The sequence below is a fragment of the Podarcis raffonei genome, chromosome 14 (genome assembly GCF_027172205.1).
Source record: "Podarcis raffonei isolate rPodRaf1 chromosome 14, rPodRaf1.pri, whole genome shotgun sequence".
Taxonomy (NCBI): domain Eukaryota; kingdom Metazoa; phylum Chordata; class Lepidosauria; order Squamata; family Lacertidae; genus Podarcis; species Podarcis raffonei.
Genome location: NC_070615.1, coordinates 1,848,714 through 1,871,940, shown reverse-complemented (window position 1 = coordinate 1,871,940; position 23,227 = coordinate 1,848,714). Strand labels below are relative to the sequence as shown.

The 23,227-nt window shown below is 42.6% G+C and overlaps 1 protein-coding gene across 4 annotated transcripts in view; it reads left to right on the top strand.

The window, feature by feature from the left end:
* The window catches only part of THSD4 (thrombospondin type 1 domain containing 4), a 507,461-nt gene that overhangs the window by 268,964 nt on the left and 215,270 nt on the right, over nt 1-23,227 (top strand). For 3 of the 4 annotated variants that reach the window (XM_053364384.1, XM_053364385.1, XM_053364383.1), the window contains exon 7: nt 77-213. The exons of the other annotated variant lie outside the window; for it this stretch is intronic. In XM_053364384.1, coding sequence (XP_053220359.1) covers nt 77-213 — 137 coding nt within the window. The remainder of the gene's footprint in view (nt 1-76; nt 214-23,227) is intronic. 4 annotated transcript variants of the gene reach the window in all.

Here is a 23,227-nt window from a genome sequence, read left to right as displayed (position 1 = left end):
GCTTTCTGTTTGTGCTGTGGTGGTATAACCCAGCCCTATCCATACTCATGGCCTTCTCGCTCTCTCTTTCTTTCAGTTAAGGGCAGTCAGAAATGCGAACTTAATTGTCGAGCAGTAGGTTATCGGTTCTACGTGAGACAAGCGGAGAAGGTCATTGACGGGACGCCGTGTGACCAAAATGCAACCTCCGTCTGCGTGTCTGGGCAGTGCAAGGTAGGGATGATGCCCACCTGGAGAGGGTTTCTTTTGTCTTTATGCACCATTTCTACGTGCTGATTTCTCAAAATCAAAACTAAACTAAAAAGCCCACCAGCAAAGTATGTGCATGGGGAGGATGAATGTTTTGTTTTAAAATATATTGTTTGCCATGCCAGGGGACTTGTCACAGAGACAGACAAAGACAACCCTTCCTCTTTATCTTTCTCCTCTCTCTCCATGTTTGTCCATAGTCAAACAACCTTGCGCATCTTCTTGGGCTTTGTTTGTAGCATAGTTGGAAGTGTTGCATTTTCTTGTAGATTAAGGTTACCAGACGTCCCCATTTCCCAGGGACAGTCCACGGATTTACATATCAGTCCCCTGACAAAATCCATCTATTTAGTAGGAAGTTGAAAAGTGTCCCCGGATTCATTGGGGGGGGAAATCTGGTAACCTTATTGTGGATGGCAGGTGTGTTTTTAAGGTCAGATTATTCACCAAGCGATCTCTTGATCTAAAGCCAAAGGCTCTTCTGATCCTGAGTGCCTGAAGCTCAACTGGGATCTTCACAATGTAGCTGCTTTGCCACTCTCTGGGTGGTTTTTTTGGAGAAGGGAGATGGGGACACAAATGCAGAGGACAGTATGGCAGTCATCTCACACTTGATAATCTGAGAGTAAGCACCATTGACGTCCATGGAGCATCCTTCCAAGTGGACAATCATAGGATTGTAATGCAAACGTGTGAAAAACCTGCCTCCCCTCCAGCATCCACACCGGCCATTGAGATCAGTGGATGAAGATCTCTGGATGGTGCCGCATGTGCCCCTGCAGCCAGGCGCTCTCAGGCATGTGCTTGCCACATTATGAGACAGGTTCTTGGAAATCTCCTCTCTTACAAGTGAAGCAAGTCCCAGTATGATTATGTTCTTGACATTTGTTGAAAGGTTTCCTTTTTCCCAAGCCGTCCTGAATTATTTTATTTTATTTTTTGTTTTAATTTAAATTATTTAATAAAAATGATATGCCCCTTGATTGTTAAAAAAGCTAACAGAAGCCCTCAAAAGAATAAAACGGTGAAATTATCCATAAAAATATGGATAACTATGTGAAACTTTCAAAAAATAATTAAAATCAACTATAAGCTGAAACTCATTAAAACAAAAGTCAACATTCTATTTTTATTTATTTATTTATTTATTTATTTATTTATTTGTATTATGCTTTATATTCTGTTTTTGACCACGAATCTTAAATCAGTTTATAACAACTGAAATGAATGAATGAACAAATAGTGGGGAAGACAAACTTATGGCCCTACAGATATGGCTGGACTACAACTCCCATCCTCTTTGGCCATGGCTGTGCTGCCTATGGCTGATGGGGGTTGGGAGTCTTGAAGGTCACAGGGTCGTCATCCATGATGCATAGGACTCCACTGGGAGACCAAGGAGGATGGGGAAGAGCTGCTTCAGACATCTCTCTCTTACAGGAACCTCATCCATGGAGATCCCACCCGCCGCCCCCCTCAGCCACATCTCTCCATCAACAACGTTCTTAGTGCCGCCATACTATAATAGCTAGAACAATATTTATGTATCTTGTGGCAGCTTAATATTATTCATGCTATTTGCCTGCAGAAAGTCAGGTTTTGCCTGACTTATGTGCCATAAGTAGTTTGGATGACTTATAGAATCATAGAATCATAGAGTTGGAAGAGACCACAAGGGCCATCGAGTCCAACCCCCTGCCAAGCAGGAAACACCATCAGAGCACTCCTGACATATGGTTGTCAAGCCTCTGCTTAAAGACCTCCAAAGAAGGAGACTCCACCACACTCCTTGGCAGCAAATTCCACTGTCAAACAGCTCTTACTGTCAGGAAGTTCTTCCTAATGTTTAGGTGGAATCTTCTTTCTTGTAGTTTGGATCCATTGCTCCGTGTCTGCTTCTCTGGAGCAGCAGAAAACAACCTTTCTCCCTCCTCTATGTGACATCCTTTTATATATTTGAACATGGCTATCATATCACCCCTTAACCTCCTCTTCTCCAGGCTAAACATGCCCAGCTCCCTTAGCCGTTCCTCATAAGGCATCGTTTCCAGGCCTTTGACCATTTTGGTTGCCCTCCTCTGGGCACGTTCCAGTTTGTCAGTGTCCTTCTTGAACTGTGGCGCCCAGAACTGGACACAGTACTCCAGGTGAGGTCTGACCAGAGCAGAATACAGTGGCACTATTACTTCCCTTGATCTAGATGCTATACTCCTATTGATGCAGCCCAGAATTGCATTGGCTTTTTTAGCTGCCGCGTCACACTGTTGGCTCATGTCAAGTTTGTGGTCAACCAAGACTCCTAGATCCTTTTCACATGTAGTGCTCTCAAGCCAGGTGTCACCCATCTTGTATTTGTGCCTCTCATTTTTTTTTTGCCCAAGTGCAATACTTTACATTTCTCCCTGTTAAAATTCATCTTGTTTGTTTTGGCCCAGTTCTCTAATCTGTCAAGGTCATTTTGAAGTGTGATCCTGTCCTCTGGGGTGTTAGCCACCCCTCCCAGTTTGGTGTCATCTGCAAATTTGATCAGGATGCCCTTGAGTCCATCATCCAAGTCGTTGCTAAAGATGTTGAATAAGACCAGGCCCAAGACAGAACCCTGTGGCACCCCGCTAGTCACTCTTCTCCAGGATGAAGAGGACTTGCTTTTCACCTGCTGGAAGCTGTCTTTATGACATTGGTCTTAAGACACTTTTTCTTCCTGCTACTTACTTGTCATTATATTGTTTTAATGTCATTGTCCTGAGCTACCTTGAGCCCTGCTGAGGAAAGGAGGGCAACAAATGCTTTGAAGGAATGAATGGCCAGGAGGGACCATGGCTCAGCGGTACAGCCTCTGCAGGAGGCCCCTGGCAGCATATTCATTTGAAACGGGATCTAGGAGCAGTGAGGGGAAGCCTCTTTCCCTGCCTGAGATCCTGGAGAGCTGTTGCCCATCAGAGCGGACAATGCTAGACTGTATGGACCAGTTTTCTGGCCTGGTATCTGGCAGCTTCCTGTGTTCTGCTTGTTCATCAGCTAATGCTCTCTCTCTCTGCGCATGACAGTGGGAATCTCTTTTAGGCAGGTTCTGATCAAAACAGGAGAGTGATGAGATTAAAAATTAAAGGAGCTGTCATGTAAGAATGTACAGATTACTGCTAGTTGATTAGCCGAACTTGTACTTCCATTCAAATGACCTAATGTTCAATAAACCTCAGAAGCAAAATTGGCATGTAACTAATCTGTATTCCAGAGTGTTTAGAACTTCATAGCAACTAAATTAATTTGCCTCCCTGCACTCTCCTTTGAACGCTGATGTCAGTAATCCTTTGAATATTTCGCTGGATATTCTTCAGTTACTTGACATTTTGAGAAATCCTGATGTCAATATTTGATATTATTTGTCAAGGTTTTGATAGCTGGAATGCAATGGATCTGACAGCATGGTATTTAATATTTGACTATATTTTGTATCCAACAGCATTTCACAGATGACGCGTAGCGGCTGTTATTTGCCAGCTGATATGTTCTTGCATTTTATGCCTGCCAAAACAATCAATCAGTTGTTGGTTACACTTTCCTTAGCAGGAGAACGTTATTGTAAAATACAGGAGAAGTGCGGCTGTGCTTCAGTTCACATATTGTTTCAGAAAGTGGATTGGTAGGTTTGCATTGAATTCCTCCTCCAGCCTCAGATTCACCAGAGAGAAAGAGCCAGTTTCAAAAAAAGGAGAAAGAAGCACCCTCTTTCTTGTTTTAGCTGTTTCTTTTGCTTAGTGCTTTCACATCTAGGATCCCTTTTTTTTATTTACAAAGCATTACAATATCAAGTGATGCACTGATGCATAATACGCTTTAATCTTTCATTGACGTTTTAATGCACATTACTGCTTTGTGATGGGTCTTGGTAGGAGAACACCTGCATTGACTCCAGAAGGTCCCGGATTCAATCCCTGATCACTCCAATTAAAAGGATTAAAAGTAGGAAGGAAATAAGCACAATGGTGGAAACATTTGCACCCAGCATCATAATCTCACTTAGCTTGAATTGCTGCAAAAACGGAAGGAATGGGAACTAGAACGGTAGCTATAGGGGGTGAGGGCTAGCCTAGTATTTTGCCCTGGAAGAAGCCTCCAGAGGGGCGCCACTGAGGCTCCCAGCCTGTGTGTGTGTGTACACAAATGCACGGGGTGTGTGTGTGCCAAACTGGGTCTTTGAGCCGGGTGAAATAAAGCCTAGTTCTGCCTCTGTGGGAACTGTGTCTTGGGTTACTCTTTCTGCTAAAATTCTTCTTCTCTATATCTTTTTTTTTTTTAAACATAGTGCTAGTCCATCTCCTTTTTCTTGTATCTTCACTTGCAAACAGGGTGGTGATGATGAATTATTCAACCCCTCCCCCTGCTTTCAGCAATTCAAAGAGGTAAGGTGAGAATGTCCATTGCACAATTAGGCTATCAAAGGAGCCATGTGTATTTAGAGTTGTCCAGTGCCACTTACAGCAGCCAGCCCTTCCTATCGAGTTCTGCAGGATCTCCTTTTTTTATTGCGCTTTCACTGTGGCTCATGGATAATTGTGTCTCATGCCTTGTACAATGTCCTGCACCATAATCCTTTTAGAAAGCTCAGTTGGATTGTGGGATGGTGCCATGACAAGCCTCTCTTTGTTCTTCTTTTACAGCTGGCAATGCCATTCCTTTCTTGACATAATCATTCAGACTTTCTTTCCCATTCCAAACCTGTTAGCAAAGCCTCTTAATGCTAACAGAAGGGAGGCGGATGATTCAGGCAACAGCCTTGAACCTTGTGCCTAGGAAAGGGCGAATGTGCCAACCTCTTGGTCTCCCAGTTACTGCTCAGAATGTTTCTCCTAACATTCATGTTAGGAGTACAATGCATTCTTATAGGTTACTTTCACAAAAATATGTACTGTTAGGTGTTATTTTCACCAAATATATGAATTTTCATGCACAATTTCCCCTAATGTTTATGGGCAGGGATCCCGAGGGTCATCTAGCCCAACCCCCTGAAATGCAGTAATCACAACTAAAGCATCCCTGGCAGATAACCATCCAACCTCTGCTTAAAAACCTCCAAGGAAGAAGAGTCCACCACCTTCCGAGGGAGTCCATTCCCCTCTCATCACCAGAAGATTCTTCCTAAACTTTAGCTGGAATCTTCTTTCTTGCCATTTGAATCCATTGGTTTGGATTCTACCCTGTCCTTATCAAAATAGCATTTGTGAGGGTGCCAGATACACTGTGGAAATGCAAAATAATTTAAAAAGGAATGAGCTAAGCAAATGCTTCTTTTTATAGGGTAGTGGCAGAATGGGTGGTAAGTAGACCAGCTTTCGGTTTACCTGTTGGAGGCACCGTGCAGGTGTGATTGAGCAAGAGCTGCCACCCCTGAGGGCCTGGACATTTTCAGCAGAGAGATTAAAGTTTCTCTGTTGGAACAAAAGCTGTTCGGCTGTGCAGGAAGCAGCTTCAGAACGGGGTTGAAAGCTGCAAGACGCAGCTGTCAAGATATCTCTGCTGCTAAGCCATGTGCAAGGGCTGGCCCAATAAATTGTTGCACCTGAGGCAAACCAAGGGAGGAAGGGGTAAGTGAAGATCCACACCAGGAACAAGGGGATAAAGATTCACATCGGGAACAAGGGTAGGAGGAGACCAGCTTTGGCTCCTATCTGCTAAGAGACTGCTGTGGAGGAGGCATTTGGGCAGGGGGTGGCTGCTGAGGAGCGCCAGATGGATCCTGCTGCCTGAGATGGTTGCCTCACCTTGTCTTATAGGTTGGCCAGCCCTGGGCTGTCCCAAGTGTTTCCTTGGGCCCCAGGACTCCCCAGTGCCAGGATGGAATGGCACAGGGTGCTCACATTGACTACATGACATAATGGGGGAACCTGGAGAGTATAAAGACCAAGCAGTGAGATTCATTCAGCACATAGTAGAACTAGAGAACTCGTTCCCACAGGAAGCAGTGATGGCCACTTCCTTGGATGACTTTAAAATAGTAGACAAATTCATGCAGGAGAGGGCTATTGATGGCTGCTAACCTTATTGGCTCTTCTCTGCCTCCACAGTGAGAAGCAGTGATGCTTCTGAATACCAGTTGCTGGAAACCACAAAATGCTCTTGGGCTCGAATCTTGCTCACTGGTTTCCCGTAGGCACCTGGCTGGCCGCCGGGAGACCAGGATGCTGGACTAGATGGGCTGGATCCAGTGGGCTCTTTTTACATCCTTATGTTCTCATGTTCATCCAGGAAAGCAAGAGATGCTGGCGGAAAAGGACAAATGCAATTCAGCTTGCTCCTTTAAAATGTGTACAAACAGCAGCTGGGGAGAGGATCAGGCCATCTAATGTCAGTATTTTGAAGGAGAACGATCCCAAGTATTATGTATTAATATAAACCTTTCCCACCTGCTGCAGTATGTGTGAATTCTGCAGCTGGGTGTCTTTACTGCTATATCATGCAAAGTGACCCAAAAAGATACAGTGTGTGCAAATAGTAGTAGTTGTAAAATTAGGGTATAGTGACATCTAGTGTTAATCTGACATCTTGTGGTCTCAGCCAGACTTGCACTGGGTTCCATGGTGGCACCTGTCTTGTTGAGAATATGGGGGTGTCGTCAAAAGTGTCAAGCTCACCCTCAAACTGCATAGGGTACTCCATCCTCTGGTTTTTTGTATCACAGTCTTCTTTTCCTCACCTCTCTCTCCTTCCACAGTCTAACCCAAAGGCACGTGGCGATGGGGAGCCTGGCTGTACAGAGTAATATGGCATCATACTGAATATGTGATAATAGAACCTGCACTTTTGGGTGCTATCCCTGTGCCATACACAATGTAGAATGTCACCCTAAATGTATGTAGGATTGGAGCCAAAATGTTCACATCACAACCTTTTAACTGCTGAGGAGAAAGGGGCAGTCAATTAATATTGACAAGCCCCTTTGTGAAAAGTGCCTGATGGCCTGTGGCCAGTCCTATAGGTCATGGGCTGGATGCTAATAAGTGTGAGCAGCATTTTACTCCCTTGCTCTGCCCTCCCTCTTGCAGCCTCCTGTTCTCCTCTGAGTTATCATTGGGAATAAATGGTGTGGTAAGATCAGGGCAGGGGGTCTGCATATAGAGGGGGCATAATTGTAAGTCACGCACTATCAAAAATGTTGTTTGTTTGTGCAAGTATCTTCTTGCATCCAGCTCAGTATGTTTTTAAAGAAGGATGTGAACCTTTCTTGGCTTTATTCATTTTACAGAAAAGTCTTCTTCTTTGGTGATCCCTCGTAGCTGAGTAAGATTGTCTTCCATAAACACGGTTTTAACAACGAGTCCGTAAGTGACTCAGGAGGCCAATTCTGGATTCACACGTCCTTCCACAGTGGGGACATTGGTTTCCGGGTGGGAGTTGATCACGGTGTGGCTTTGCCAAGCATGCCTTCCTCCTAGCATGTTTCTCCCTTGCGTCCTGAGCTTGAGCGTCTTCAAAGCCCATGACACCTTTGGTAAAGGCCCGTAATTTGTCTTGTATTTCTTGTAAAGGCTGTTCTCCAATTGGAGCGCTCGCAGGCAAGTGTTTCCCAATTGTTGGTGTTTATACTACATTTTTAAAGATTTGCCTTGAGAAAGTCGTTAAACCTCTTTTGTTGACCTCCAGCATTACGCTTTCCAGAATAGAGTAGTTCAGAATAGAGTAGTTGCTTTGGAAGACGATCATCAGGCATCCGCACAACATGACCAGTCCAACGAAGTTGATGTTGAAGAATCATTGCTTCAACACTGGTGATCTTTGCTTCTTCCAGTACACTGGTATTGGTTTGCCTGTCTTCCCAAGTGATGTGTACAAATTTTCGACTTCCGGGTTGGCGCCATCGTCTAATGGCGGATTCCCTCTGAGCTCCGGAGGGAATCTGCTCAACAGGGGTCGGGTTCTGCCGCGGCGGCGACGCGGGGACCCTTAGAAACCACAGGCGCTGAAGCCTGTGGACCTGGTGACTCGGCGGGCACCATTTGCGCCCCCCCGACCCGCAAAGGAGCCTTTTTAAAGGCTCTGGAACGGGGGACGGAGAGCGGCGTGGTGCTGAGAGTTCGACTGCTTCCCCTGCTGAGTGAAGCCGCATGCCATGGATGGAGAGCGCTAACTTCTTCCTTTGAACATTTGGATCAAAAGTAACGACCCGTGAGTAACACGGTAATTGGACTTAAAAGGGAAATTTATTTCTGGGAATTCGGCACGATCGGGCAAGTTGCTTAAAAGGAAGTCAGCCTACCCGCCTTGTAAATATCGTAAAGCAAGGATTTTATTACTAAGGTTGTGAGAATACCTTTCTTTTTGTGGAAAAAAGCAATTAACTTTATATTGGGCCAATTTAAGTGACTGCGCTGGAGGATAAGAGCTAACATTGAGAACGGAATTCACCCCTCCCCCAAAACCCGGGAGCGATCGGGGAGAGAGCCTGCGGAAGAGGTTTATAGATTTTGACAGCTGTCAAATTAGCTGTCAAAGTTGGGGGGGGGAAAGGGAGAACTTTGTCTCTGCTGTCTTTGCTGGTTACATTTGATACAATTTGGTAACAAATTGTTAAAAATAAAGAAGAAAAGGTTAACTTGTCTTTTGGGTGGCAATTGGAAGACATTAAGTATCCCTCTAGAGGGGGTTCAGGACATTACAAAAATGGCTGTAAGTGGAAAAATACTGGCTGAATTGGAAAAGACCTTCCTTCTCTTGGGAAAACTACAGGAGCAGACAAATGTTTTGACTGTGAATGTAATAACAATGAAGGGAACAGTAAATAAAGTTGCTGAGCCTGGAAAGGATATGATTCAAGCTCCTGCAGATGAACAGGGAAGTGTTGTTGCTGATCCAAAAATCCTTACAGCCAAACAGGAGAAGGAATCTGAGTCATTTGAGGAGGCGTTTAAAGAGGAACATGAGAAAGAAGGAGGCCCTGTGATGCTGCAGGTGACTAAAGAGAGCCAGAGGCCTGTGAAAATCTGGTTGGAAGTGAAGAATGGAAATTGGAGAGATCTCCTTTTATGGGGATCTGAAGACATATGGAATATAAATATGGCCAATGCAGAATTTGGAGTCTTTGGGACATTTGGACTTATGAGAAGTAAGAAACAAGATTTTGGCTCCATTGTTAAATATGGAGGTCTGGCTGGAAGAAATATGGACCTTATTGGAACAGAGCCTCTTCGAGATTCGGAATTTAAAATAAAGGACTATCAAGAAAACCGGCAGAGAGAAATTGAGAGAGGGTTAAGTGCCTCGGATGTGAGATCGCCAGGCTGATTTCGGATGGACTGATGGACTTTGGTTGGGGATCGAAACCGGGAAAGGGGGTGGTAGGGCTTCGGGAATCCAAAGGGTGTATAAATATATTCTGTTTTAATTAAGTTGGTTTTGCCACTAACATAAAAATGGGGATTTTGGGGAGGGATTTGGGGCCGACCTTAGCAAAAGATTGTTAAGAATAAATGTTGGTGTATAAAGACTGAGATTTTTAAGTTAAAATAGGTTAATTAAATTGATGGGGGGAATTTAGGAAAAGTATTTTAAGAATAAGTTTTGAAATATAAAGATTGAGGTTTAGAAGTTAAAATCGATTAAGTAAATTGAATTAGAGGAAACAAGCTAAAGTGGGGGGACAAAAATTGCTGAGCTAAAAATTGGAATTGGAATACAAGAAGGGCAGGTGTGGGGAAGTCAAGGAAATTGGGCACGGAATGTAATTAAGGTAAACTTTTTCAACTGTTGTTTTTTTTCTTTTCTTTTCTTTCTTCTTTCTTTTTTTTCTTCTCTGTTTTTCTTTTATATTTTTTTGAAAATTTTAATAAACATATTTAAAAAAAAAAGATGTGTACAAATTTTCTGAGACACCGTTGATGGAATCTTTCGAGGAGTTGGAGATGGCATCGATAAGTGGTCCATGTTTCACAAGCATACAGTAAGGTTGGTAGCTTTGGAAACAAGCATTTTGGTTTCCCTGTGAATGTTCCAGTCCTCAAACACTCTGCACTTCAATTGGGAGAAAGCCGCACTCGCAGAGCTCAGGTGATGCTGGATTTCGGCATCAATGTTGACCCTTGTGGAAAGATAATGGCCTAGGTAGGAGAAGTGATTAACATTTTCCAGCATTACACCATTGAGTTGGATTTGTGGCACTGCAGAGGGGTTATTTTGTACTTGTTGGTGCAGCCAACTTTGGTTTTTTGGATGTTGAGTGATAGGTCAAGCTTTTCGTAAGCTTCTGCAAAGATATTTAGGATGGTTTGGAGGTCATCCTCTGAGCGTGCGCACACTACATTGTCATCAGCATACTGAAGCTCTATGACGGAAGTTACGGTAACCTTACTCTTTGCTTTCAGCCTGCTCAGATTGAAGAGCTTTCCATCTGTTTGATATATGATTTCTACTCCGGTGGGGAGTTTCCCTTCGACAAAGTGTAGGATCATGGCAATGAAAGTAATGAATAGAGGTGGGGCAATAACACAACCCTGTTTAGCACCTGATCCCACTGCGAATGGTTCCATTTGAGAGCCATTGTTATCTGTGATTGTTGCTGTCATATTATCATGGAGGAGCCGAATTATGTTTACAAATTTATCTGGGCAGCCAATTTTCAGAAGGACAGTCCACAGGGCATTACGATTTACGGTGTCGAAAGCCTTAGGTCAATAAACGCCATATACAGGGGTTGGTTTTGCTCTCTGCATTTTTCTTGAAGCTGTCAAGCAGTGAAAATCATGTCCACTGTCCCCTAGAAGGTCAAAAACCATTTTGGGATTCAGGAAGGGTCACCTCGGATATTGTTACAAGACGGTTTGCTAAGATCCTTGCAAGAATTTTGCCGGCCGCAGCTAATAGAGAGATGCCTTGATAGTTTCTGCAATCAGTTCTGTCACCTTTTTTAAAGAGATTGATGATTTTGGCATCTCTAAAGTCTGCTGGGATCTATTCTCTCTCCGGGATTTTTTCGATTCCACCCACTTTGAAGATTTCGGCAGGTATCCCATCAGGTCCGCTGGCTTTGTTGTTTTTCATTTGGATAGTAGCTGTACACAGCTCTCCCAGATTTGGAGATACGGCAAGCTGATCTCTAACTTGGTTTTGTGGAATTTGAGAGAGGACCTCAGCAGCTACAGGGGAGTTGCGGTTGAGGAGATGTTGGTAATGTTCTTTCCAGTGCAGTGCAATAGCTTTTTTATCTTTTAGAAGTGTGGTACCGTCTGCTGAGCGTAGGGGGCATATGTCATGATTTATTGGCCCATAGATGGTCTTTGTGGCTTTAAAGAAACTCTGTGCATCATGAGTGTCAGCTAAGTGCTAGATCTCTTGAGCTTTTTTTATCCACCAGGTATTTTTTAGTTCTCTGGTTCTTCTTTGAACCTCAGCCTTAGCGTTGGCATAGGTTTTTTTCTTAGTGGCGCAGTTTCTACCTCTTTGCCAGATCTGAAAGGTCTTCCTTTCCTTGTCAATCATGCGTTCAATCTCACTGTCATTCTCATCAAACCAGTCCTGGTGTTTCTTGGTTTGGTATCCAATAATTTGTTCACAGGCTGCAATAATGGATATTTTTAGCTTAGTCCAGTGTTCCTAGATGTTACCAGGGAATTCTGAAACAGATGGTCCTTAAGAGTTGTTTGGAAGCAGTCCCGTTTAATGGGATCTTGAAGGGCTTGAGTGCTCATTTTGCGCTTTGGTTTTTGGTCCTTGAAGCCTTGGTTTTTGCGCCTTTGTTTCCTTCCTTGAAGCCTGCATTGAGGTATAATCTTGATAGCCATCGTGGAGCGTATTAGTTGGTGATCTGTCCAGCAGTTGTCGGTGGTTGTCATAGCTCTGGTAAGGAGCACATCACGGCAATCTTTAGCACGGACAATTACATAGTCTAAGAGGTGCCAGTCGTTTGACCGAGGATGCCTCCATGAAGTTTTAAATTTATTTTTCTCTCAAAAGAGTGTGTTGGTAATAACAAGGTTGTGTGCTGCACGTATCATCAAAAGTAAGATTCGGTTCTGGTTGCTGTTGCCAATTCCTTCTTCCCCAATTGTCCCAGGCCACAGATCACAGTGAGCTAAATTGACCTTTGGTGCCACCTGGTGGACAATCTGCTATTCCATTGCACTCGATAAAGAAAGGAATACATTGTAATGACCTCTGAAAATGTGGATAGAGAATATTCTTCCCCCTGGAAATACTGCTGCTATTATTATTTTTCTAAATCTGTTCATCGATTAAATCAATCTCAAAGCAACTTACAAAAATACATACAATGCAAAGTAACTTTCTAAAATATAAACATATCATAAAATAGATAGAACTATAAAACATAGTGTTTATCCAATAATAACATGGGAGATTCCATGCTGCACCACCCTTAAAGATAAACAGCAAAACTGGTCAAAGGTCACTTCCACCTTAAGATCCCAAACCCTGGGAGAACAGAAACATCTTTGCCTGGCACCTAAAAGGTGGCAAGGTTGATGCCAGACGGAGTTCCTTGGGGAGATGGTGGAACCCAGTGGGGTCATCAAATGAAGGTGAATGAAGTTGCAGGAAAAACAAAAGGTAGGCCTTCTTCACACAGTGTATAGTTAAACCAGTGGCGTAGCAGGGACTGCCAGTGCCCAGGGCCACGCGGAAGGGGTGAGTGGGAGGGAAGGAAATGGATGGAGTACGCATGCACATTCAACTGCCTAACAGCGTCTATGTCACCTGGGAGACTGCAGCTGGTTCACACAGAGAAGCTGATAGGAAGACAGGAAAATTGGGAAAATAATTCCTAAGGCAATTTGAGGGCTCAGAAAGATGTTGTCAGCCCATAACTCCTTTCCAACCCCCAAACACGTTGCCCTCTCCTTCCTTAACTCGGAGTGGTGAAAGCATTTGTGGAAGGGGCCCCAAAAGGACACCCACTGCCTCGTTTTTCACTTCCTCCCTCATCCCCCCCCCCCGGATGAAGCATATGATGCTTACACTGACTAGATGTGATGCCAGTTTTTGCATGGCTAAATCTGACTTTTCACTCACCAGCAGTAATGTGGTAAGGTTTCAGAACCAATTACATGGTGATTTGCCTGGGAGTGTGCATTTGCCCATATAATGGTTTTTCGGTTAGCCCATTTCCTCCTGTCTCTTAACTCCTCCTTGGTGCTTGTGTTGTTATCCTGTTTTCTTTTGTTTCTTCTCCTTTTGTTTCTTTTCTTATTTCCCTCAATTCACTGTAAAACTTTCAACTTAAAAAATTTAAAGTTGAAGGATGGGTCCCAGGACACCTGCAAGCATAACTCCCCCCCCCACCCCATTCCCAGAAGGACCGAGAGTGTGGCAGATGGATGGGGAACCTGTGCAGTAGAGAATGGAAATGTGGGCATGCCTTCAAGTTATACAGAATTCATTTTCATTTCACAAAGGCCACACAGTGGTGCTCCACTCTAAAGAATGAAATATACATTGTGTGTAAAACTCCAGAAGGAACAATCAGATCTGGCTGGTTCCTGGTGGTTATTTTGGATAGCAGTTTAAAACAGTCTAAGACATTTTGGTGCCTGTGGCATGAAGGAGTGAATATATCTGATAATGGATATTGTTATACTTTTATTTTAAAAGGCTCAATTTGTTTTCATGTGTCTTGTGCTTTTTCTCTGCTGTAGTTGTCTTAAGGACCACATACTGTATTTGATGCTTATCATCTGTGGACCAAATAAACTGAATTTTACATATAGTTGTTGTTGTTGTTTAGTCGTTTAGTCGTGTCCGACTCTTCGTGACCCCATGGACCAGAGCACGCCAGGCACTTCTGTCTTCCACTTTGATAATCACCTTTGAATGCTCATTTGAATAATCACCTTTGAATGCTCATTATATAGTCACTACAATATACTGCAGTATTCTGCAAATAGAAAAAGAGCAATAGCAGAAATCTCCACTTTAAAGTTGATATCTTCTGTTTGAAGACTGCTATCATGTCTGCCCTTATCCTTCTCTTCTTCAGGGTTCACCACTCCCCCATAGTGAAGACATCCCAGCCATCTTTGACCACACCCAAAATTTATTGATTTTTAAAATTATGTTTTATGGATATTTATGGACTGGTGTTGTTACATTTGGTTAGCTGCCTTGATATACTTTATGAAACTTTATGAAACTGTGGATTATAAATATTTAAACAAACAAGTTACATCCTCATCACTCTGCATGAGTTGGAGGGTAAACAGGGAAAAATTAAAGACTGCTGGTGCCAGAATAGGCTACCCACTTGATCCAGACTCACGGGCCTCCTGCTGACTGCTGCCTTTCTTCCATGGGGAGTGGCCAGGTGACGGAGGCACAATGCAAAAGGCAGAGGTGGCTGCTGTGTCCCTCTCTCTTCTCATTTGATTATAAACGCACCAAGGAGGAGACAGCCTGCATAGGACTTTTTACTTCTCACGATCTAGACACTATGCACCTGTTAATGCAACCTGAGTTTGCCTGAGTGTCGTTTCCAAAGCAGCGTGCAACTGAGCTGTCTTGTTTCCCAGCTTATAATTTGATTTTCCCTAATGAATGAACTTTCAGTGAGAATGTAGTTTATAGCATTTTGTTCCCCTGCTGCATAAAAGTTAAATAAAATAAATCCCCACCCAAAACCCGCATGCCAAGGAAAATGTATATCCAACACTGATCTCCAAACAGGCCTTTATGGAGAAGGAGACTCACTCAACCGTACACACAGAGTCTTGTGTGAAGGTGCTCCAAAACCCAGCAGCAAGTGGACAGATCTGCCCTCTACATCCCAGACATAAATTAGGACACTTGCCAGCTGGCAGAAGCAGAATTGCAGAAAAAACCGAATGTACTTTAAGTTACATTTTGAAAAGGGAAAGGCTATCAAAGCATACGACCAATTTCTCGACATCTGATTATAAACTACTTAGTTTCCTGGTTCACTTTTCTCCCAGCAAGCTTCTATTCCTCATTTTTGAGAAAGGATTTTGAAAACGTGAGCCCCGCTACATGATGTCATGTCAACAGGACAAAGTCCCCCCCACCCCACTTATTTTAGAACTTGGTGGCTGCTCAGTCAAATAGATGGGCAACAGATTCAGGAGCAGCAAATGGAGGATTAACTTCACACAGTGCACAGACCTGGCTATGACCAGAGGCTCAGGGTGTATTTGAAAAGGATTAAGGAAATTCATAGTGGGAAGGCTGCCAGTGGCTGTAGCCATTCTGGTTGAGATCAGCAGGTTGGGAGAGTCTGACCAACTCATTTCTGTGCAATCTGCAAGACTCTCGACTGCCTCAACTCTGGAACAACCAAGATTTGTATGTTTAAGAGAATCCAGAACGTAGCCTTTTCCCTTTTAAGTCTCAAGTGTCTCTTGGGAGCTTGATTTGGTCCACTGGGGTCCAAGCAGATCTTCCATCATTTTCAAATCTCACATGCCTGGTGTTCAAATAAATTTTAGCTGTAGTGTAAAGGAATGCAGCCTAGATTGTGGCCCTGGGCAGAATTATGTCAAGTCACCACTAGGCATCTCAGCTGGCCTCCCAAAAGGAAACTTGAAACCATGTAATGATTTGTGAGGGTCGGGTTTAAATGAAACTTTAGACCTGATAAAAAGTCTAACAGAAAAAAATCACACCTTTATAAGGCAGTAATATTCACTGGTAATGAATATTGATGCTCCTAAGCCAGCCTTTCCCAGATGCTGCAGATGTTGCTGGACTCCATTTCCCATCATCCTTGACCTTTGGTCCTGTTGGCCAAGACTGATGGGAACTAGAGTCTAACAACATCTGGGTGGGCAGAGGCTACATATTTAACTTAAAGATACCTGCTGTCACAGCCATTTATTAGTTTCTGCATCTAATGTGAGTTGGCAGCTTTATTTGATTTGCTAATGTGTGCATTTTATTATGCTTACCGTGCTTCATTTATTTATGCTTTATTTCATTCTGTGTGGTCTTTATTTTGTTTTTTAACTGATAAGAGCAGCAGGTCAACAACAAGGCCACCTCTGCCCCTAGAGCGTGAGACTCTTAATCTCAGGGTTGTGGGTTTGAGCAAGAGATTCCTGCATTGCAGGGGGTTGGACTAGATGACTCTCGTGGTCCCTTCCAACTCTTTGATTCAAAGAGACACAACACCAAAGGAACAAGTGGATGGTGAGGGATGAGGAATACAAGCAAACTCATGACCCCGGGGTAAGTCTCATTGATCTCAAATGAGAATTTATTTTGAATAGACATAAATAATGACCACGTATATAGGGTTGCATTGTTGCCTTGGCACAAAGTGGAGGGCATGGCAGAAGGGAATTTCTTATACTGCCCAGCCATGCAGTGAAGCCATTGACCTGCCTTATGAAAGAGTTTTGTCTGCTCTTACTTTTAAAGAAGTCAAAACTTGTTCTCCTGAAACCCCTCTCCTCAAAACTAGTTTTAGACACACACACTACCAGATATCAACCCAGCCTTCTTCAACAACCAGGACACCCTTTTCATTCTTTTAATGACGTCTCTACCTTGTAGTTTTGGGGGCTTTATGGACACCCCCCCCCCGCAACTTCATAGCACAAGAAAATTGGCCTGTGTGTTGGAAATCATGTTATGCCTACGGCCAGGCAGTTGCAATTGCTCCCTGGCAGTATTTTATTTTAATTAGGCTTGTCTGTAGTTTTTACAGACTCCTGTGTGGTATAAATTGGAAACATACGTTAGCCACATATATATCGCTCATAGCAAGCAGAGGACAGAGCTTGGGCTCAGGATCTGCTTTCTGTTATATCCCGAATGGAAAATGTTTGCCCAGGCATCTCTCTCTCCCTCAACAAGAATGTGCCAGTATTAGGAATGATAGCTGCAGGTTGGCAGACTTTTGGAATAATAGAAATTAGAGATGGGGGAAAAATATTTTTTGGTCACACAAAAACGATTCCCTCAACAATACAGGCCTGTTCTTTATAGGCTAAAAAGGTTGCCTGTCTGTCTTTCTTTCTTTCTTTCATTCATCAGTTCCGTTTAGTCTACATTCGAGTTATGCATAAATGCTTGAGCAGGTGGGCTTCCCACAGGGAAAGTTGCTGTTTTGGAGGCTAATTTTGAAGACTGATTCTATCCCATGAGCAAAGAGAAAAAGAGAGCCAGAGAGTCTAAGATGAGGAGGGGAATGCTGCATCCCTCCAGATGTTGCTGGACTATGACCCCTATAATCCCTGGGGGAAAGGATGGGACTGTGTGGCTTAAAGAGACCAAACTTGGTGCCGCCATGCAGTGTCCTGGCGGAGCTGATAGGACCTCAGCAGAGCCCACTTTTGATGCTTTTTCAGGATCCATTTTTAGGTACTTCTCCTTGTCACTTCGTAACATTCTGAGAAGTTAAAATGGAAAATTCCTGGTGCTGATGTTGGGCGCAGTGATGCTTAACAATATGCATGTATGTATGGGGGGGGAGTTACTTGCAGACAGACATTAAAATGACACTAGACACACTACATACACTCTTCATCCTTTGCCTCTCTGCTGGTTGCCTAGCAACCCTCTGACTGCCTCCTAACTCTTCCCCTTCTTGAGAGCTATCTGACTGTGACTTCTTTGTGAAGGGGGGTCAAACTCCCCCTTCCCGGCTCTGTCAGCCAGCTTTCATCTACAGAGCCAGCTTCTCTCTCACTTGGGTCAATTTCTGAACCTGACTCTTCCCCTGCGTGCGGTTGAGCCACATCCCTGACACTTACTGAAATTTTGTTCATTTGTTCCAAACATATGTTTCCAATTAAAACTGAGCTTTAAAATAAATAACTTTCACTGTTCACTGGAATTTCTACAGGGGAATTCATACGGTAAGCTTTGCTCTTAAAAAACCTACTCCGTTATGAGTTTTTAGCATGCTGCTTTAGCTTGAAATGTTTGAAGTTTAAATCAGAGGTTCCTCTGATATTTTGATACTGTGTCATTAAGAGGACTTCATTCTTTCCCAACCTCCCCAGCTACAGAAACTGATTTTTTTGTGGCCTTTATTTCATTAGGTATCTAGCAGGTTGTTTGCTAAAGCTACTAGGATGTTTCCTGTGCTGCCCCAGTACAACCCTTTGGAAAACAGCCTGCCCTGGGCGTGGGGTGATGCTCTTGGTCAATGGTGCCCTGTCTTGCTAAGCACAGTACAGCAACCAGATCACTCTTTCCCCTGGGGCTGCGAAAATCCGTGCTGCAGCAGTGTGCTAAGAGCCCTGCCAGGGTGTTTTATATAAACCTGTTCAATCGTTACTGCTACTAACAACAACAACCATAGTAATCATAATCTACTATATATTTTGGAAGGTGGTTTGTCTGTCAGTCTATCTATTCTCTATGCATTTGGCCACCTCTCAAGTTTTGTTGTTGTTGTTTAGTCGTTTACATTGGCTCCCAGTACGTTTCCGAGCACAATTCAAAGTGTTGGTGTTGACCTTTAAAGCCCTAAATGGCCTCGGCCTATTATACCTGAAGGAGCGTCTCCACCCCCCATCGTTCTGCCCGGACGCTGAGGTTCAGCTCTGAGGGCCTTCTGGCAGTTCCCTCATTGCGAGAAGCAAAGCTACAGGGAACCAGGCAGAGGGCCTTCTTGGTAGTGGCGCCTCCCATCAGATGTCAAAGAGATAAACAACTACCTGACATTCAGAAGACATCTGAAGGCAGCCCTGTTCAGGGAAGTTTTTAATGTGTAATATTTTAGTGTATTTTTGGTCTTTGTTGGGAGCCACCTAGAGTGGCTGGGGAAACCCAGCCAGATGGGCGGGGTACAAATAATAAATTATTATTGTTGTTGTTGTGTCCGACTCTTCGTGACCTACCATTGACCAAACTCGGCACCAGGGTTTCCAAGTTGGAGGTGGTAGCCTTTGTTGACATTTGGATGCCAGATAGTATTTTGAATCAAGATGGCAGACCAAAATGTCACATTGGCATGACTTTGCCCATGTTTTCGGGGGCCATGGGTTTGGCCCCCTCTCGAGATATCATCACTAAACTCTGCATGAGGGTTCTTGAGGAAGGGGCAGCAATCTTCATCAGTGTTTGAGTGCCAGGTACCATTTTGAATCAAGATGGTGGACCAAAGAATGACTTTGGCTTGGCTTCACCCAATTTTTCTCATGACAGATACTAGCTCCAACTACACTATTCCCCCCCCCCCCCCATTGAATTCCCAGGTAGCAGTGGGCACTTCCTGCTAGAGATAATATTAATAAACGATGAGTTATTTATCTGTTATTTTTCTCTGTACATTTTGCATTTTGACGACCAACTTTTGCATGGTTCTTGAAATAAAGGAGCAGGTTTTCATCTATGTTGGTTCCAATGAATGAAAATGATGGATTGAACCTTTCAAAATTGCACTGATTTTTGTTTATTTGTTTTTTAGAATTCCCAAGCAATGACAGGTATGAGCTGCAAACAGTTGCAGGTGATGGGATGAACTCTGTTACCATTAACTTGTAAAATCATTTGATTTATGTTTGCCTTTCCATGTACAACATGAATTAGTTGGCCAAATGAGACAAAAAGTACAACTCCCACCTTGCCTGTGCATTGGCCAGGCTGCCTGGGGTAGATGGGAGCTGTAGTTAATATGAGGGGCACCATATTGGCTACTCCTGCTGCAGAAAATGAGAGAACAGATGGGGGAGTAGAACTTTGGGAGGAATCAACACTTCTCCGTTATTTTCCTAATCTTTACACACACACCAAACACTTATGGGTAACTATGAAGGAAATAGTTTTGGAGGATTTATCTTGGAGAAATGTGTGAGCAAAAGGGTGAAACAATTTCTTGATAAGATCCCCACCTGTTCTGAACTAAAAAGAAATGTCATCTAATTTCTTTAATCACTAAAATTCAACTGTAGAAATTCAGTTCACCTAACTGAAAAGTGGTTTTGTATGTCTCTTAGTTTTTTATGTAACACAACATTGGCATTGCAGAATTACAGGGCACAGGTTAATTCCTTCTGAATTATGAATCCATTTCTCCTGCCTTAATTCAGCTCCAGTTTGTAAGTTGACCTCCAACTTGGAGTTAATTAGGAGCACTGCAAGACTGGCATGCAGAGGAAATGAAAGGATTTAATGTGCCTCCTAAGAGTTTCTTTCAAAAAAAGGAGGAAAAATGTATGACATTTTCTTCGTTTGCCTTTTCAGCGTAATGATTAATTATGAATTTTATTTTCTGCTCATTTCCTTGCTTTTTCTGCAGGATGCTTGTGAGCGTTGAAGATTCTGAATGTGCTGAATAAGGCTGAGGCTTGGGAGGCATAGAGGAGGCCCATAAATTCCACCCCCTAATTTTCTGAACCCTAAGAGTTGTTGGTTTGGCCACATCTGAACATAAGGACCACCTGATGGATGAGGCCACTGGACCATCTAGTCTAGCATCCTGTTTGCACCAGATGCCTGTGGGGATCTGGCAAGCAGGAGCAGAGCAGAGGAGCACTCTTCTACTCCCATGGTTTCCTGCAACTGGGGTGCAGAGGCATTTACTGCTGCTGATGGTGGAGGCAGTTGGTGGCCATCCCTGCCTCCTGTGGGAGTGAGTTCCATAGTTTAACTCTGCACTGCATGAATCAGTTATTTATTTTATCTGTCCTGAATCTTCCAACGTTCAGCTTCACTGGATGTCCAGAGTTCAAGGGCTACAAGAGAGGAAGAAAAGCTTTTCTCTACCCACTTTCTCCCTGCCATGCATAATTTTATAAACTCCTATCCTGTCACCTCTTACTTGCCTTTTCTCTAAACTAAAAAGTTTCAGATTTCTTCCCATATTTTAAATCCAACAGTATCTTTCGTGCCGTAGGTCTAGTGCAGAATAAATAATGGATCAAGTGGATGAAACACAAGCCATTCTTTTAATAACCAGGTGTTTTATAACAACACACTCTGTGTAGTACGTATTCATGGAGTTTTGTGTGACCCCACATACAGTATTTTTGTTGCCTTTTCTAAGGTGGGAAGGTTTTTTGAGTAGTGAGAAGCTTCACATTTAAAAGAAACAATGGCCACACATTTGATTTCTGCTGCATCAAGTGGTGATTATTGTGTTTAACCGAGGGATGAGGGAGGTATTAGATTCAAGTTGCCTTTAAAGGAAAATCTACATAATGTGCACTTTCTGAAACAATATGAGAACCAAAAACACTTCCATCTTTTGAAATTAACATATCTCCAAATTTTTCAGCCAAAGCAATGTGTACAAAAATGCACATACTAAGGAAAGTGTGCACAAATACAGGCAACTCCCAATTTACACACACACACACACACTATTTGCATGTAACCGCACATATGCATGGTGCCTGGAACCCGGAGTTGGTCTCTAAGGTGCTATTGGAAGCAATTTTTTTATTTTGTTTCGACTACAGCAGACCAATGCGGCTACCTACCTGTAACTAACAATACATTATGTATGGGGAAATTGCTTCACAAGTATCTGTATATTAGGAGAAATTCCCTGCTGAATTTTCATTGGATCACATGTTCTAAATTGAGATTCCTGCATGGCAGGGGGTTGGACTCCACAAAAAGTATAGTATGAGTCCTTGTGGGACACGGAGAGGTGTTTACAGCAGCCTTTCTTGAAAATAAAAGCAGACATGTAGCTGTTACTTGTATTCTTTTTTATTTTTATTTTTATTTTTTAATACTTTTATTTTGCTTTAAACAAATACATATAAATATAGACAACCAAAATTACAAGAGAAAATTTCTTAAAAATAATAATAATGAAAAAAACTACAAAAACTACAAAAAATATCAAAGTACATGGCATAAAACATAAGCCACTATGGAAAAGGAAAAAGAAAAGGAAAAAGAAAAAAATAAAAATAAAAAAGGAAGATGAGCCAAAGCAGGAAAGCTCATGCTTCTTTCCATGATTGTGGTATATCTTTCCCTCCCAATATATTATTCATTATTCTAAGTAATATAGGGAGGATTACTTCTTCCAGGTTCTTATAGTACATTAATGTGATTCCGTCAAGACCTGGCGATTTGCCACTCTTCATTTTCTTTATTACTTGCGCTATTTCATTTAATTCTATATTGGAGTTTAGGGCTCAACTTCTTCTTTTTCAATTCTTGGTAATATATTTATACTCTTCCATTTTGTTAACATCTAATTGTTCTTGTTTATACAAATCTTTATAAAAGTTTGAAATTTTTATTTTTATTTATACTGGGTTGGTTATTTCCTCCCCTTGGTCCAGAATTTTATTTATATTTTTGTTTGTTTGCTTTTCCTTTATCATCCATGCTAACAACTTACCAGGCTTATTGGCGGACTCAAAATACCTTTCTTTTGCCCATTTAGTTTTATTTTCTACTTCCTTATTTAATATACTAGAGATATGGGATTGTAATATCTTTATTTCCTGTAATATTTCATGTCTTTTTGGATTTTTGGTCAATTCTTTTTCATTAATTCTTATCTGTTTAGTTAGCTCTTGGATGTTATTGTCTTTTTTCTTCTTCAGCCTAGCCATTTGTTGTATTCCAGGACCCCTCATGTATGCTTTACTTGCGTCCCAAACTACATTTATATCTGTATTTTGTTCCCATTTATCTCAAAAAATTTCGCTAACTTGTTTTTTGCTTGTGCCACCCATTGTTCGTCTCTCCATATCTCATCATTCATCCTCCACCTTCCCTTTGTATTGTTACTGGATTATGATCTGATATAGTCCTTCCCAGAATTTCTGCTTTTTCTAAGAAGAGGGTCAGCCCTTTAGAAATCCAAATAGCATCTAACTTCCCCCCGGATTTTTAAGCTTCCGAGAAGTGTGTAATATCTTTCCCATTAGGGTGTTTAATTCTCCATGAGTCATAGAGGTCAAAATTGTCCACCATCTGGAAAAAGGAGAGCGGTAGTTTACCCTCATTGGTAAGTTTCCCTCTAAAAGTTCTATCCCATTCAACCGAGACCACTCCATTCCAATCTCCCATAAGAACAGTATTCTCCCCAATATAGTTCCATAAC